Genomic DNA, 18,182 nt, shown 5'->3' on the forward strand with positions numbered 1-18,182 from the left:
TACTGGACACGCAGAAATACAGTTCTAAATGAACAATCCAAAAACACTCATCTCAGTAATTTCATTTAAAGTTTCCAGTGGTTTTGAGTGCTCCTGAGTAAGTCATAATATTTAATAAGCTAAACTCCAGTGCTTCTTCATAAGAGGTACACTATCCTCTAGTCACCCATATTGCCACTGACACTAATGAATTCCCTGGCTGCAATCGGCATGGCTTTGATGCCACACTGAATCTACACCCAGTGATGACTTAATCTCAGTGGGATATCAGGGTAATATAAAGCACCAACAACTACACATGCATTAGCTTCTCATGAACATTAAAGAGTACATTATTTTTCAAAGCTTTAAATACAGACAGATACTCCAATATACTCAAACAACTAACCATATGGCATTTTCTCTGCAAGAGAATGGCATGATGGTATCTTTAGTCTGACAAAGGAGCAATTTGATGTGTTTACCAAGAACCTATAGAAGGATAAACTGAAAAAATATTTTAATTAGATGATCTAAATGACTAAAACGAGGAGCACAGAATTGCATTTTTATGCTACTGTGGAACCACCGTGCAAGAGGGATCTGCTAGGGGAAGAAATGTGAGTCGACAAGGCAGATTTTTTTTTCTTTTTCTTTTTTTTTTTAGAAAGCAGAGTGAGAAGTAGTAATATTATCAGTTTGATGGGTTTCTGCTGACTGAGATGGGAAGGTCACTTGGAAACCATTAGAAAACCAGAGAAGAGTGGAAACTGGGCAGAGTAATGACCAAGCTGGTGTAGGGAAAGTGCAGTGGTGGCAGAACACACATAGCACTGGCTAGCCTGTATAGTACTGGACCATCGCCTGGGAACGGGGGTGTTATTAAAGTTTAAAGTTTAAAACATTTTTCTTAAGTCAACATTTAGTAAACTAGTTGGTTATTATCTTTGCATAATTTTCTGAATATATCAGTAAATGCAGCATCTGAAAAACTAATGTGTTCCGTATATTATATGAATGCATTTGCGTAGTTACCACAGTTACTATGTGCCACTTTGTCTTTCTGAGCCTGTCTCACACAGTGTTGAGGAAAAATAAACCCAAAAACCACTGAAACCACTTCTTGTCACAACCTGTGTAACTCACCCACTCCCTGTCCCCTCACTTCCAAACAACAACAGTGTGGTTTTTGTGATCTTTCTATTACCTTAGAATCAGTTTCCTATCCTACACCGTTCGCACATGTGATGTGCAGCTGCCTATAGGAGGTGATTTCATAAACTTAACTCCCACTTCACCAAGAAAATCCAATTTTCTTCAGCTGAGAAAAAGCTATTCCTGGAACATTTACTGGGTGGAGATCAAATTGGAGAGATGAAACCTCAATAACCTATGAATCTTTTTTTTTTCAAGGCATTCAAAATACATCCTGCCCATTTTGCACTAGTATGTGCACCTATCATTTACCTGGTTATGTGTGAACTCCCATTCCCTACATTCACTCTCCACCCTTTTTCCATCTGAAAAGCACAGCTAACTTTAATTTTCAACCCAACTCAAACCTAATATCTATAAACTTACAGACACTGGCCTCTAAAGTCACAATTGAGAGCATGTATTAAGAGTGGATAGATCGCACTGTGTGTTTTATAATATTGTTAAATCTAAGGCATCATTGTAATCCCCAGCTTTATGAGCACATGTCTTTGTCTCTTGCCTAAACCTGGATCATCAGCTGCTCTGATGTCTCCCAGTCACCAATCTTCCTCCAACACCAACCTGGAAACAGCTTCATGTCTCCTTGTATCATGTCCTGGTTTCTCTGTCTTGTGTGTGTATCATGCTGTTATGTTGTCTGTTCGGTTTGACAATCCTTCCATCTGTCGATATCCCATGACTGGACATGGTCTCATACCAGTTTCAGTCTGAAAGCTGCTTGTCACTGCACCTACATTTAATACATTCCCATTGTACATATTGTATTGTACTAATATTTATTTAACAACCACCGTAGTGTCTGTCCGTCTTGACAGATGAATTCCTTCTTCCTGAGGTTTAAATTTAAAGTTTGATGGGGTGAGTTTTTCCTCACTTGTGCCAAGGCTCTAAGGACAGATGGTGTTCTATATTCTACCAAATGTAAAGCCTAATATGGAGCCGATCACAGCTGATACTGCAGGTGGGGTACACCCTGAACATGTTGCCAGTTCATCACAGGGCTGACATACACACACTGTAAAAAAAAAAATCCTGTTGTTTTTACGGAAAAAAACTGGCAGCTGTGGTTTCCAGAACAATACTGTAAAAAACACATCCAACTGTGAACATATTTACGGAGTAACATGTAGATTTAACATTTTAAACATGTAGATTTAACATTGGATTTAAATGGTAAATGGACTGCACTTATTTAGCACATTTCATACACCTTCATGGTGTCCAAAGCGCTTTCCAAAGCCACCTGGTCCTACTGGGAGCAATTAAGGCTTCAGTGTCTTCCATGGACACTTTGACATATGGATAGTCAGAGCCAGGATTCGAACCACCAACCCTTTGGTTATTGGACGAGCCGCTGTACCAACTCTACCAACCCATTAATTTACAAATTTAAAATGTTATATTGTTAAATGTTTACTTTTTATAACTTTTTATAAATATATAAAAAAAAGCAAAAAGGCTGTTATTTCAACATTACGGTCCTGCAATTTAAACGGCACCACATTGTATTTCAATTTACAGTTTTATTTTTTAAAAACAATAGAAATACATCATTTCTACATACAAATCTGGTTTTGTTCACATGCTCTTCCTGTAAAAACTACAGCTATATTTAATTTAATCGTTAACACAAATATCTTTACAAAAAAACAACTTTGCATTGTATTGTCACTTACAGTTTTTTTATGTTGCAATTTTACAACTTTTTGGTGTTAATTCTACAGTCATTTTTTACAGTGCAGACACATACTCACTCACTGTACCATCACATTCACACCTACAGGCAGTTCTGGAGTGACCAATTAACGTATTTAGGTACATGTATTTGGACTGTGGGAAGCCGGACTACCTTGAGAGAACCCACGCGGACATAAAGAGAACATGCAAACTCTACACAGTTTCCCTCAAATCCAGGGTTCAAACCCAGGACCTTCCTGAACTGAACTGAATCGAGCACTTCTCCTAATTTGCACATGTAGTATCAAGTTCTTATATTCACCTATAGCTACTCTCGTCTTGTTGAGACCAGACTAAATCCTTTGACAGCTCGGTATAGCTATGCATTCCCATTACCAGTAAGCAGAATCAGTGAGAGAAAGGCAATGTGAGGAGTGATGGCACCCAGCCAAGATTATGGCCACGGAGAGATAGCGCGGGGAAAAATGACAGTCACAACAAGTTCAAATGCATTCTTAGAAAGCAGGCTTGCACCTCTACAGATAACTGAGGTAGACAGGAGTGTGTGCCCATCCCTATCTTTCATTTCTGTGCCTGTGTCTGGGGTCAGGAAAAAGGTGAAGAGTGTAACCTTGGGGCCAGACGGTTACCCAGCAGGCTGAGGACCATGCTGAGGGAGTCACTGTATTCTGCCGTCCCTCCAAGTCACTGCTGACGCACCACATCCTACTGCACACTAATTACTGAATATCTAAACAGTCTCACACAGGCAGGGACAAAAATACACGAGAACAAGCCAAGCAGCAACAGTGAAGGCTGGTCGTTAGAAAAACTTGTAATTAAACTCATGTTAAAACTCAGGTGTCTCCGGGTAAAGTAGTGTAAGGTTTACTGTTCTGTCCCTCCTTATCAGTGCATCCCTGTAATGCTCACAATGTAAAAATAGAAGAAAAGAAAACTCATTCAGATATAATACATAATTCAGACCACAGTTAAGATATTGAACAGACCATCCTTAAGTCATTGACATTCAACTTGAGCTGTGCTAATGTCAGAGGGAGTCTAGGGAATCAAATTATTCTGAACTACTCAAGGTAAATGTCACCACACGATGATGAAATAATCAGAAAAGTACTTTTATAAATAACAGTGCATATTCACTTTGGCACAGATGCGGATGTGTTATACTGTATGATGATCAAAAGCTGTTTTTACATAATACATAAAGTCAGTGGTGCTGCAAAAGCAACAACACATGAGGCATGCATAGGTTGTGACACATACAGCAGCCCAGATTCTGTTTGACAACAGTGAAATAACCCTTAGCTAGGTAAAAAAGTGCTTATGGAACAAATACACTGATTTAAACAAACATTACACTTTTGCAATAATCATCAGGGGTTAGAGTTTAGCCAGAATAGTCAGAAGAAACAATATTATAAAACACTATATTTATGTAAAGGAGATGCATAAAGACAAACTTAAAACCTAGGATTATATGTTATGTATGATGTCACATATTAAATGACCTCACTAAATTTAGTCGAACTTGGTATTTAAATGCATTGCTTTACAAATCATTAGAACAAGGGAACAGACTTTGTTCAGTTGTACATTGTTCATTTACATCCCAAGGACACAAGGCTTAGCAGATAGACAGTACAGCACAGGAGAAGATCCTATTATGCTCTTTCACTTTTTTTTTTTTTTTTTTTTTTTAAGCTATCATTTAGCCATGGGCAAATTTGCTCGAGGCACAATCTGTAAACAACATTTTATAATGGGTTGGTGTGTCACTTGTATCCATGGTTACCGCTGGGGTTTGTGTGTCGGTGTGTGTACTCACAGCCATCATAGATGTCAGTGGGAATGTGGACAGCCGTGTGGTTGTGATCAGTCAAACGTTTAAATAACGGGTCCTCTTTAAAGTCTGGTCGGATCCTGTATTTTCTTCCCTCTGTCTCATTTGCATCAAGCTGGAGGATAACAAAATAAATAAATAAAAAGATGCAGACAGTATTGCTGATGTAGATAACATACAAACCCCCTGTTAATATTTGCTGAATTACCATTTAATATATGAAACTGTATTTGATTTTATTTAAAGTCATGGGTCATTAACCACATTCTTTGACTATACATACTCCTCAAATCCAGTCTGGCAAAATGATATCTTCATCGCAGCACTTTCCACACCCAGAACACTTAAGATTACATAGCATCATTGGCTGGCTGTTTGATGATACCTTGCTTTTTTGCTCCCATCTTATCGTCTTCATTTGAGAGGAGTAACGAAAGCCAGCCAGATTGTCTATGCCCCTTGTGGAGATTTATAACTCCTACTGTGCATTCACCAATTTACATCAATGAGAGCGGTACAGACAGGGAGATATATGAAGAAAAGCATGATGAGATATGGAGGAAAGAATGCAGGCAAGAAAGCGAATGAGGTGGTGAGATAGAGAGGAAGAGAAAGCAAGAGGGGGAGGGAGAGAAAGTGTGAACAGTTGCTTCCTAATAAAGCAACAGTGTAGCCAGCTCATACATCTCATCTGTCAATTAGAGGAGAAACATGGCAGAAACCTCTTCACCTGAGAGAGGGTGGGAGGAGGGATGACGGAGAGGAAGCTATATGTGAAGAAGAAGCCAGTAGATGAGGCAAAAGAGGAGGGACTGCAGTAAAAGGCTGAGGCAGTGATAGAAACTGAGAATGAAAAAGGAAAAAAAAAGAAAAAAAAAAAAGAAATAAGACATGAATGTGGTGAGTAGATGAAAGAAAAAGCAAGAGAGGAGGGAAGACGAGGAGGTGAAAGCAAGGACAAGATATTGAAGGTGCTGCATGGTCAAACTGTATTAGAGGGTCCATGAATAAGTACGACCTCAATGTTTGGAGATTAAATGGGAGGAGACCATATAGACACTCACATTGTCCTTCGCGTTGTAGTAGGCAATTTCGTCATCCTGTAAAGACGTCACAAACATCACACCGTAAATGCCTCAGGGTAATACAAAAAGAAGCACAACGTTTATAAAATCACAGCTATTTCTGAATATCTTGTGATTTTTTTTTTTTTTGGCGAGCGGCTTCATTAGTTAATTGTACAAGTATATGTTGATGACGACTCACATGAATACTGCATGAGTTAAGCTGAGTGTGCAGAGCGTGACACTTTTTATATCTGTGTCCGTGTGCCTACAGCCATTTGCAATACCCGGGGGAAACATTTCCCTGCCATTGAGAAAGCAATATTGTAATTCCCAGCTAAGACACACATATAACTGTCTCTGTGAGTATTTTTTCGTGACCACTGCTTTACACTCTGCCTCTGTGGTTCTTAGAAAGCACACTATCTGGCAGCCCAAATGACATTATGACATTATCATAACACAGTGCATAATGTGCAATAAACCTATTTAGTAATGGAGCTGTAATCACTGCTAACGGCGCAGATACTAACAGATTAAACCGACTCGGACAATGAAATGAATTTATGGCCGGCGAATCTATATTATGTGACCATTTCCGTATGTCCCTGCCATTTATATGCCTATATTTACACTCAGTATATATAAAACTAGTTGCTTAATTTATAATGCATGCAATTGCGGTTGTGTTTGTGTGTGTGCCATGGTGTGTGCGTCTTAGATGTTTCTGTGCCGCTGTTACCTCAAACTCATCTTTCCACTGATGCTCCATCTGGAAGTTCTCAGCAGCTGTGGCCAGTTTCTGGGGAGTGAAATATGACAGGGATTTAGATTTGATCACACAAGGTATGCCTCCTCCACAGCATCAGTCTAATTATAGAAAATCTGAGCAAAAGAGAGTAAGTTAAAAAGCAAGGGAGGCTGAGGAATGATTATGATTTCACGTGCAGAGCTCAAACCACAGGGCTATCACAGTCTTACAGCAGTGTCTGTTAAAGGCCACACCGCAGAGTGTCGTAATGTCAGAATAAAAAGGTTGTACTGCAGGACAGGGGTGGGTTTGTGTGAGTGTGTGTCACCGTGTGTGAGACAGAGAAAGAAGAGCAGTAAAAGAAGGTCAACCGCCTTAGAAACAGGAGATCACTGACTAAAGTCAAGAGCGAATGGATTACCAATGGAGAAGCTGTCAATCAAAGTAGATGCCACTAAGTAACGAGAGGATATAAATATAATTAACCTCACCTTTTGTATGCATATTTTTGTAATGTGCACACACACATTTAGAAGGAACAGAGAGAAAAGTGCAGAACACATTGAGAACAAGTGGCTTCAAACAGTGTGAGGCCCATAGAAGTACAGACAGGTGACAAATGAAAGGAAAAACAGTGGATGACAGTGGTGTCTTCCAGAATGACATTGGCCGCATCTGCAAGGCACATGGGGGTCATCAAACAGCTCAGGTATTATGAAAAATTATATGAATCCTGTTCTTGAACCTTCACAATGAACACCACCATTGCAGATTTAGGAGCATTGTGTTAGAAAGTGCTCTCTATGGCCATCATCAAAACATCCAAGGGATGAGGGAATATCTTTTGAAAGAATGGCATTCAGAGACTTGTAATATCAATAGCCCATCATTTTTCTAAGGCACTTTATGTTTTTTCGCTTTCATTTATCCCATGTCTCCACAACATTCATACCTGAACACCACAGGTTTTGATTTACATTTAAATTGTATGGTGATACAGGCGACACACGCTGCTCCAGTTGATGAATAACTCCATCCGCCTGTCTATAATATTTACTTTGCAGTTTGATTATTCCTTTCCTTTTGCTTGAGCTCTAAAAATAACACAATGGGAAATATGGGGGGAAAGATCTCTTTCTACATTTTTTATATGCTTGAACTAAATTAACATTTAATGCATACATCTCTATAAATATCTCGCTCTAAATTTTATCACTTATTCCAAGAACATTCACATGGAAATGGAAAGTGGCTAGAATAAAGTGTAAAACAGACAGCTGCCAGGCCAAGAAAAGACCAAAATTATACAATACTGTGCACAAGCAAATCCATAAATCTTAGTCTGACACTGCAAAGCACCAAGGACTCCCTAATTACATTTAGTAAAGTGTTTCAGATTAATCAAGGTGATTTGAGACAGTGAAAATAAGCTGTATTTATTGCTTAAATCTCCTTCACACACCCATCTGCTAAACTCTGTAAGGCTTCTATCACTTTGGATCTTTGCATGTAGCAATAACTGGATGAGATGCTTATAGTATATGTTATGGGCTTAGACTTGTGTATGTGTGTTTCTATGACCATGTGTCTGCTGTCAGCAACGGTTCCATTCTTGATCAACAGTCCCATCCCTTTGGCCTCCAGTCCTGGGCTCTATTCCAGACCTGTCTCCACCTCCTCTGCACTGGCTGTCAGCAGCTAAATATACACCCTATTGGAGCCATAAACACACACATACACACCAATAAACATAGTGATCCAGAAGTTATTACCCACTGTATTCATCATGCATAAAAATAACATCTTCCATCACTTCAGAGACTGATTTTTAAATTATGATAATAGTTGAATGTGTAGACTAATTATTTAATCTTGAGATTTACACCCGAATCCATAATTCATGATTTTTGTGATGAGCATGAACACATGTCTGATATACAGCTACAGATTGCTGACACATTTTGTGTCATATATTTAACATGGCATCATAGTATGATGTCAGCATTTTGTTTTGTTTTTTAAGACCTACTATTGTAAATCCTTTTTTAAAAGTCAACCCAACAATAAAAAATACACACAAAACAACCACTCACAATGGTGTAAGAATGAACATATGGATATTGATTATAGATGTCTTGGATGTTATATGATACATCAGTAGCAGTAACATCTGTTACACACAACACACAATACACAATACACCAAGCATCACACTCTAGTAATTTAATGAGCGATAATAATAAAAAAAATGACAACAATATTGTGTGTCAAAATACCTTTTTTTCCACACTTACTGTATGGGAACATGCTCATGCAAATCTGCTTCCACAATTACAAGGAAACACACTTGCACACACACTTCCTAAGAGAGCAGACCGACAGGGTAGTTAAAAATTCATGACAGGGCTTTGACGAGGATCCTCTCCCCTCTGGGAGATATAGAGGCGGGTGTGGAGGGGTATGTGAGAAAAGATACCTAATTACCCTTCTCTTATTCTCTGTATCAGTGTATTTCTTTTCTTTTGTTACACATGTACATACACTGAGGTTATCAGGCTAGTCAAAGACAGAAACAGCACAATCAAAGAAGCACAAAATCACAGAGGCTTGATTTGATGAGGCTGCTCCCTGAGTGACAGCTAACTGCTTTAAACTGACATAACAGTTCATTACAGAACTAGTGCGAGTTGCTTACCCCGCCAATTGATTAGAAGTTTACGTCTCACTGAAATTTAGGGCTACAACGGTTTAGTTAATGGACAGCCTTACACACTCCCGCAGCGTTCTTGATCTAACTGCTCATTAGTCTCCCTCTTGCTTATTGCAGTATAGATACCCTAGTTCCACACTATAATGAGTCCACTCTGTCACTAGATGACCACTGGAGACCTGAAGAGAGCCACCGCCCCCCTGCAGTAAGAGGGATGGAAGGATACAGGGAAACTGGGAAATGAGTATGGAGGTAGAAAACAGGAAAGGTTGAAGGAATAAGGTACCTCAGTGAGAGAACGGCCTAAATGGGAAGAGAAATTTATAAGACTCCAAAATTTAATACTTAGAGGCAAACATGTCCAATACTCTCTGCAGGCAACCTTGCTGATACATGTTGGTAAACTATATCTTAGTCCCAGTTGCACCTGAAAACAGACTAATGATGACCAAGGCAACTGCTGTGTCTATCAATATTCCAATAGCCAAATGGTCCACGTATTATAGTATTTTTTCATTTCCTGAACCTTCCAGTGTTCATTCAGACTGATGTATGAGATCATTAAATGGCGGCAATAGAGAGAGAGAGAGAGAGAGAGAGAGAGAGAGAGAGAGAGAGAGAGAGAGAGAGAGAGAGAGAGAGAGAGAGAGAGAGAGATAGAGGAGAGAGAGAGAGAGAGAGAGAGAGAGAGAGAGAGAGAGAGAGAGAGAGAGAGAGGGTATTTGGGCTGACCAGTGTGTTGAATGGCATTAGATTCCTACCTGCTAGCCCCAGAGAGAGATATTTCTACCCCGCTCTCACCAGTCTTAGTTGTCATTCTGCCGGGGCAGCCCAGCAGCCCACCATGCATTTAGTGAGAAAGCAGAGCACAGCTTAAGGGATAGACAAGGAAGATGAGACAGGCTCTACTAAACCTCACAGAGCATCTCAAACCCGCTGTGTGTGTGCACATGCATGTTAGTGAGTGAGTGCATGTTTTTGTGAATGCCTGCATTTGTGTCCGAAAGGCTCAACATGCCTGAAATCAATGGGCCATTCAGAGCACCCTGCCTCCTCCAACAGATAACAAAGCAATACTTAGAAGAGTAGTACAGGCCTAAAAGAGCATTAACACCCACATCAACTCTTATCTCTTCTTTCTTTGTTTCTGATGTGGCCATGAATGCTAGTTATATACTTTGCCATAATGAGTTCCAGCTCAAAAGGATGGCAAGAAAGAAATATGGAGGAGATATGAAGCATCAGTATGAAAAGCGGACAAAAGATGAGTCAGAAAAGGGAAGAGGTAATGTGATAAATAACAAGCAGATGGATTAATGGAGAGGACAGTCCAGAGAGAAAAACAAAACTCTGAGTCAGCATGATTACATTGTGGTAGTTCTCATTAAAACTCATGAGGATGAGCAGAGAGATGATGAAGAGATGGAGACAGTTGTAAGGATGGAGAAGGGGAGATGTTAGGGAAAGAATTATTGAAAACTTTTACAAACAATGTATCAATTTGTTCCTTCAATTATGGGAAAACAAATGCACCTCACTGTGTGCATGTCTAATAAATGCAGTAGGAGACGACACAAGGGAAACAAGAGAAAAAAATAGGGGAGATGGATAAAGAGTGCCAAATGGGATGACAGAAAGAATACAGAATGGAAAGCTCAGACAGGAATAATATCAAATAGCACTGGGAAATGAACCATAGACTTGGGCAGACAGGGAAGAGAGATGCAGTAGAAGAAAGGATAGAGCACAATGAGCGAAAGGCAGAAGTCAAGAGAAACCCAGAAAGGTTCATGCCAAATTGAAGGGAGAATTGTAGCAAAAGGTAAGGAGGTGGGCACATGAGGGAAGGAAAAGAAGAAGAATGACAGAGATGGAAATCAAAGAAAGGAGATGGATGTAGAAAAAAAAGAGACTATGACTCCAAGAGAAAGAGCAGAGGTATCTGCAGCTGTTAGAGCCCAGGGGAGAGCCCTGCTGCTCCACATGGCTTCTCTCTAAGGCCAAACCCTCCGATGGGAACAGTAGATCTACAGCTGCTCCCCCTCTCATCCTCTGTCTCTGCCTCTTCTGCCGTCATGCGTGTATCTCTTGAGTATACCTCTTACTGTCCACTTCAGACACTTTTTTATTGTACATCCCCCTGATCCGATTTCTGTTGGGGGCTTTCAGATGTAGCTCTTCCTTAAAAAAAAAAAAGAAACTTGTGCTTTTGTAGTATAAAACTCATAGTAAGTATTTGATCTAAGGCATGGGTCTGCAACCTGTACATTCTAAAGAGCCTTTTTTAGAACAGAAATAGAAAAACAAAACTGTCTGGAGCCAAAAGATATCCTTATATGTTTTACCTCACAGTGGTGACTGTTTAATAAGGTCTTTAGGATTAGTTTGTATGAAAGATGTCAAGAATAAATCAAAGTTTTGGTGTATTAATGGAAATACAAAGAAATTACAGAAGTATACTTTTTTTGTTATTATTGTGGACTGGTATGTGAAGGCTTTCTTTGTAATGAAGAATACAGATGAATACCTTCAGTGTCATAAAATAAAAAGTAGTCTGCTTTTACTACTACTACTACTACTACTATTACTACTACTACTACTACTACTACTACTACTACTACTACTATTACTACTACTACTACTACTAATACTACTATTTTTTTTTATTCATTTGGAGTGTTGTCTACATTTTTACATCTCCATAACATCAGAATGGCTTTATGGTTGTGACAGGAATAGCAAAATGTGTGAAAAGTAAGCATTATTCATTTCTATTCCTTTTTTGACAAAGCCACATGGAGCCACTTGAAAAGGGTCCAAGAGCCAAATGTGGCCCTGGAGCCACAGGTTGCCCACCCCTGATCAAAGGTAAAACGTGAAAAAGACGTGGACAGATGTAATGGAAATGTGTAGTAGTAACACCGAAGTTGAGAAATCACCTCAAACTGGTGTGAGATAGAGATATTCTTTTTACTTGGAAGGTAATATATTGCTGATTCTGAGCTTGGTGTTATTTTATTTCATGCAATTTTTATCTAGACATTAAAAAGTTACATGTTTTGATGGTGGTGATGGAAAGTATTTACTATTTCCAAATAAAATATTCAGAAAGTGAGCATGTTGTGATCCACCAACATAGTTTGGATTCCTCTTCGATGAATGTATTAGACACTTGTCCCTGGCCGACCATACGTCTAGTTAGAATTCCCCATCTGCACTGCTCCCTCCCACTCTCCCTTTTTTCTCTCTATCACACACACACACATGCACACAAACAGAAATGCAAGCACACAGACAGACACACACTCACGCAGACACCCCTTGTCTGCTTAATATGATCAGCACACATCGGAGATGGGAGGTTGAGTAACATCTGCTCTGGAGACTGGAATATCTCTGATCGTATCAGAGCCTCTGCTCATTACGGCATTACATTGGCACACACACATACACACACATGAAAACATCATAATGTCACATCTTGTGCTCATTATTTTAACACTGTGACAGCAGGCAACAGATTAATAAAAATATGGCCCAACACCTGGAGCACTCCATTAAACACATTGCCAAATAATGCACAAACGCTTAACGCATCGGCTTAAAAAATGAACTACTTGGGTGCATTGTTTTAGATTGTCAAGATGATCAGAGTCTAAATGTACTGTAGATTTTAGAGGATACAGTTAGGTATGATTAAAAATAAGGTATCTTGTTTACAAAAAGTGCAAAATCAGAGATCAAGGCAGCATTAATAGATTTATAGTCTAACAGACATAAAAATATATTTAATATAATTCACAAAACTCTTTAAAATATAGAGATGTAGAGTTTTTGAAGCCGTAAAATATGTTCAGTTAAATAACTGAGACTAGATTTCTCATCGATTTCAAGGTCGACGTTTTATGTATCACATTAATACAGATAATAGTGGAGTGGTACAAAGTAGAGGTAAATACTGGCTCTGCTTAAAGGTAATCTCAAGCAAAAAAAAAAGAAAAAGACTATGATTTGAGATGTGTCATAACATATTTGACATTAGTGGTGACTGGTGATGGTGCGGTGTGGTAAAATGGAATCACTATTAAATGCAATTACATCTGATTGATTTCAAGCTACCCTCACCCACCAATCTGGAAACAACTGCACATATGTTTTTACTTTTATTTAGAAAGTGTACAGAAATGATAGATAGATAGATAGATAGATAGATAGATAGATAGATAGATAGATAGATAGATAGATAGATAGATAGATAGATAGATAGATAGATAGATAGATAGATAGATAGATAGATAGATAGATAGATAGATAGATAGATAGATAGATAGATAGATCTGGCAGTATTGGTGACAGTAAATACAGATGTGTATATCCTAAATAATTAAATATATTCATTACAAATCTTTATTTGTATGCTGATTACCATGGTGTCAATATTGCAAAAACCCGCCCTGAGTATTAGGCCACCTGTGTCCTGTAGAGTTCTAGTGCTTCTGGTTGAGGTGTAACTCTAAATATTGTGATAGGGTGACTCATTATTCACTGGATAAAGCCCTTTTCTTCAGGGCAACAGAGGAAATGGCACAGACACATATACTAATGTAAATATATACACACACACGCACACTCATATCATACAGATTGTTCAAACAAAACTAAACAGCTGCACCAGACACATGGCAGAGGTGGACACTGGACAATAACTGGCGTGTCTGTCTTCAGTGTTTTATCAGTTTGCATTTTGACCTAACAATTCAGAGACATCAATAATTAAGCGTTTAATTACAGTGTACACAGACAACAGCAATAGAGAACAGGTTGGTGATAGGGGAGGAAGAAATGCAATAAAAGAACTGGATCATGCCTCAGGCATTTCACACACTTTCACTATGCAGACTATTACTTTCAACAACTGTTTTTTGTGCAATCTTTTTCGTTCTCAGTCTTTAAAGTTTCTGTTTAAGATTTAGACAGATCTAATTGAGAAAAAATAGACGTAACATTTATAATTATGTTTTCATTTGTGTGTAATTACCTGAAAATAAGAACCATTGTGTTGTCATTACCTGAGAATGAGCCACTTATATCTAGAGAAGGTAAAGGTCCATTACTGCCACCTACAGTCACGGAAAAAATTATTAGACCACCCCTTGTTTTCTTCAATTTCTTGTTCATTTTAATGCCTGGTACAACTGAAGGTACATTTATTTGGACAAATATAATGATAACAACAAAAACAGCTCATAAGAGTTTAATTTCAGAGTTGATGTCTAGACATTTTCCATGTTTTCTTGATAAGAACCGAAATCACTTCAGTTCTTACATCATATCTATGGCATTGTTCTGACAAAAACAGTGCTTTTAGGCATTCCATGTTTTCTTGTCTGTCTATTTTAGTCCCATGACACATACAGGAGTTAGTACTTGATTGTATAACCATTGTTTTTGATGACTTTTGATGGTCTCATTATTTTTTCTTGTATGTTTGAGTGTGGATTAAAATTATTATCCTCATATTATTATCCCCCCAAAATAAACACTGGCTCTAATGAGGAACTTCTGCATTTTTGTGGCCACTTTAGGGGCAGGTGAGCTGGTGGTGTTCAGTTGTTGCTATCTGCGTCATAGCCACTAGAAGCCGCTAAATACTACACACCAAACCTACAAGCAGTTGATTCAAATTTCATTAAATCTACCATTTTTGGGAGATACACTTTGCATTGTTTTTTTTAGTATAAAATTGCATTACCCTTTGTTAACTGCAAGTAATAGACATTTGATACCAATTTGGTCAAGAATGGTACTTCAACCAGTTACAGAGAAATGATTAAGGTGCCTCAGCCAATATACGCCGTCTCCATTTTCTGCTTGGTGTGAGTGTGTTAGCAGTGTCCTTGCACACAAATGTGTGTGTTTCCTGTTGAGATGATCCCCAGTATACATTGTAAAACCTTTGATAAAGCAATCCCTTCTAACAGTGTGCAGCCAGCTCCTCATTAATAATGCATGTTACACTCTGCCTCACACTTATTTATGGAAGCATGAGTAGACACACACATAGACACACACTTATATCACACACCTGTGGCTAAGTAAACTGCAGCCTTTCAAAGGTCATCCATCATGCAGAGTTTGACATCACAGACAGAGAGGACAAGAAAAAGACAGAAAGGCAAAGCAAGGATGAAAGTTTGAACAGTTGACAACTCTGTGAAAGTGGCTGAAGTGCCTTGGGCTATCTCCACTAAGAGTCACATCCAACCTTATATCAAAGGAACTCCCAAATGTGATCCCCTTTCCTTTTCCCATCAAATAAACTTTAGAGCCAAATCCCTTCATTTAACTTAGAAGACTCGTCAGCATAAATCAACTCTACAACAAAATCTACTGGGACAGCTATGTATAGGGGTTCCTGTTTGGAGTTTACTGGTGTTTTTTTCATGGCTACAGTATGCACTTTAGGTACTTTCAGAAAGAAACTTAAAACTAACACTCAAGATAGAAATGGCTTGGAATCTAAATTTGAAGTGTTATGTCCTCTGTCATCTGTTCTCACAGTACCATCGTTTTCAGTCACCGTCATCTGCTCAGACCATCAGTCCACGCATCCATCATGTCTGTGCATTTGCCTGTCTTTCCAATCATTCATACATCAATTTATGTCCTCATCCATACATCTTAGGACAGAGAATCCAATACCAGCGTGCCTTGAGGTTACGTGAAGGAGAGGATAAGATACAAAGGTACATTAAAGAGTGAGCAGTGATCAATACCCAGGGGTTTGATGGACCGTCAGCATCTAGCTGTCAGATCTAAATCCACCTACTGCTATATACCTTTAACAGAGAAAAAAGTTACACGTTAATGTCTCCCTCCCACAAAACTATCCCTGTTCTATCACTTGGATAATGCACTGGAGCCAGAATTCCCCTCAGTGCTTACACATCTTATGGCACCAGTGTTCGGAAAAATGATAACACAAGGGTGTTTACTTAACATACACAAGACAGACACTTGGCAGAGGATGTGTTTATGAACGTCCATAAATAGTCCTTCTCCATTACGAATAAGACAACAATGATGATGCCTTATAAAGGCAGAGTTAAGGGTGCTGTGAAGACCCTGTGAATTAATAAAAACATTTCAAATTCTTGATAAGGATGTGGATCTCTGACCCACTTCTGAGAAAAGAATGAATATAATAGGGAGGAGAAAGAGAGAACCCCCCTGGGGTTAAAGCTCTCATTATCACATTCAGTCCTGTGGAAAAAAAAACAAAACATCTAAGCCTCCACTTTCTGCTCTTTTGTTTACAGTACGAGCTTCACCACTGGTGTTTATGCACATACAAAGCATCCATCATCCATAATGTCACAAAATTATACAGATCTACTTTATACATACGACCCAAATGCTAAATTATTAGTGCTGGCAAAATGACCACTTTGATGATAACTGACAGTAAAACTGCCTCATAGTCAGAGGGATAGCTTTTCTTCACATCTTTATGTTGCTGTAGAGTAGCTTTGCAGCAGTCGGAAAGTGATGAAAATGCTGAAGGTTGCTGACTGATTTCATAAAATTCATACTATTCCCTCTCGTACGGGAAGCCTTCTGTTATGGAGGAGGACCAGGGATCTTATTGCCAGAAGATTATTCAAATCATTTGAATGTGACATTCACCAGTTAAAGGATAAGTGCAATTATTTTGGCCTGAAGAGCACGTCTAAAGTACAAAATAATTAAAGTTGGCACTACACGAAACCACATTCGCCATTAAAAAAGAACCAGAAGGGAACTCAGAGAGTGCATACCTCCTCCAAGGCCCCTCAGTTCTCTAATTCAATCATACAATGCATCCTGTGTTGCAATGTTAGAAAAAAGTGGAACAATCCCTATGAATCCCCTAAAAATCTGTGCAGTATTTTTTGTGTAATCCTAGCATGCAAACAAATTTACAGTAACAAAAACCAGATGAGAGTGTAACTGTGGCAAATTGCTTCATTTTGCATGCAATCTTTGGTGAATACATACATTTTAAATTGAAATTATTATTTACACTATTAATAACCTCAGCCAAGGAGATAATGTAATTGCCTGCATCTCATGGTTTGTTTGTTGGGGTGCAGGATTACGCAAAAAATACTGCACTGATGAACCTATTAATTATTTAGGGGTAAATCCATTACAAGCAACATGGCCTGTGTTTTTGTTTGTTTTTAATGTTTTTAACATTATGAGGTAATGTTTCTAATGAATTATCAGATTATTTAGCATAATCCAAAAGACAAAAGAGAAAAAAAAAGGAAAAACATATTGAAAAATGAATAAAATTATCTTAATACTTTGAAAAGATTTCAATATATTGTTTCAACCATTAAAGTTTTTCTATCAAAACAAATCTATTGGAAGTGTTGTACTTTCAACATTTAGTTTTTAACATTTACAGCTGCAGGAGCCAAAATCAGAGGTAAAAACATTTTCTTCAGCTACCATAGTCGATTACATGCTTAACTTCATCTGCCTGAAAAACCTGGATTAAAAGTCTGCATCACTGGGTACATTTCCCAAAGTCAGGGGAGAGTAAAATTCTTGTTTGCTATCAGACTTGAATTACATTGTGCTTAAAAGTAATTATGGGTTTTTTGCCATGTGACTAGTTATTGGTGCAAAATCCAGTTGATGGTATATCCTACAATATGTAAACTGAAATGCACTCAGTTTGCCATAACTTTCCTTCAGTCTGTGTCTTCCACCTTTAATGGCTTTCACTTACATTATCATTTTAGATGTTGACATTTTTAAAACTATGACTGCTGAATAAACTATTTTTAAAAATATATACCCAAAATGCATTTCACTTATGTCAGTGTGTTTGTAGAAAAACAACATCAACTCTTTTTCTCATTTTGTTTTTCT

At 38.3% G+C, this 18,182-nt stretch overlaps 1 protein-coding gene across 6 annotated transcripts in view; it reads right to left on the bottom strand.

Moving 5' to 3' along the window:
- Nucleotides 1-18,182, bottom strand: part of LOC115420620 (voltage-dependent calcium channel subunit alpha-2/delta-1) — a 69,497-nt gene that overhangs the window by 44,780 nt on the left and 6,535 nt on the right. For all 6 annotated transcript variants that reach the window (XR_003935574.1, XM_030135999.1, XM_030135998.1 and 3 more), the window contains exons 4-6: nucleotides 6,542-6,601; nucleotides 5,800-5,835; nucleotides 4,721-4,850 (exon numbers count right to left, since the gene is read on the bottom strand). Coding sequence is in view for 5 of the 6 variants with exons in the window: in XM_030135999.1 (XP_029991859.1) it covers nucleotides 4,721-4,850; nucleotides 5,800-5,835; nucleotides 6,542-6,601 (226 nt within the window). In the remaining variant the exon portion in view is untranslated. The remainder of the gene's footprint in view (nucleotides 1-4,720; nucleotides 4,851-5,799; nucleotides 5,836-6,541; nucleotides 6,602-18,182) is intronic.

The sequence above is a fragment of the Sphaeramia orbicularis genome, chromosome 6, assembly GCF_902148855.1.
Source record: "Sphaeramia orbicularis chromosome 6, fSphaOr1.1, whole genome shotgun sequence".
NCBI lineage: Eukaryota > Metazoa > Chordata > Actinopteri > Kurtiformes > Apogonidae > Sphaeramia > Sphaeramia orbicularis.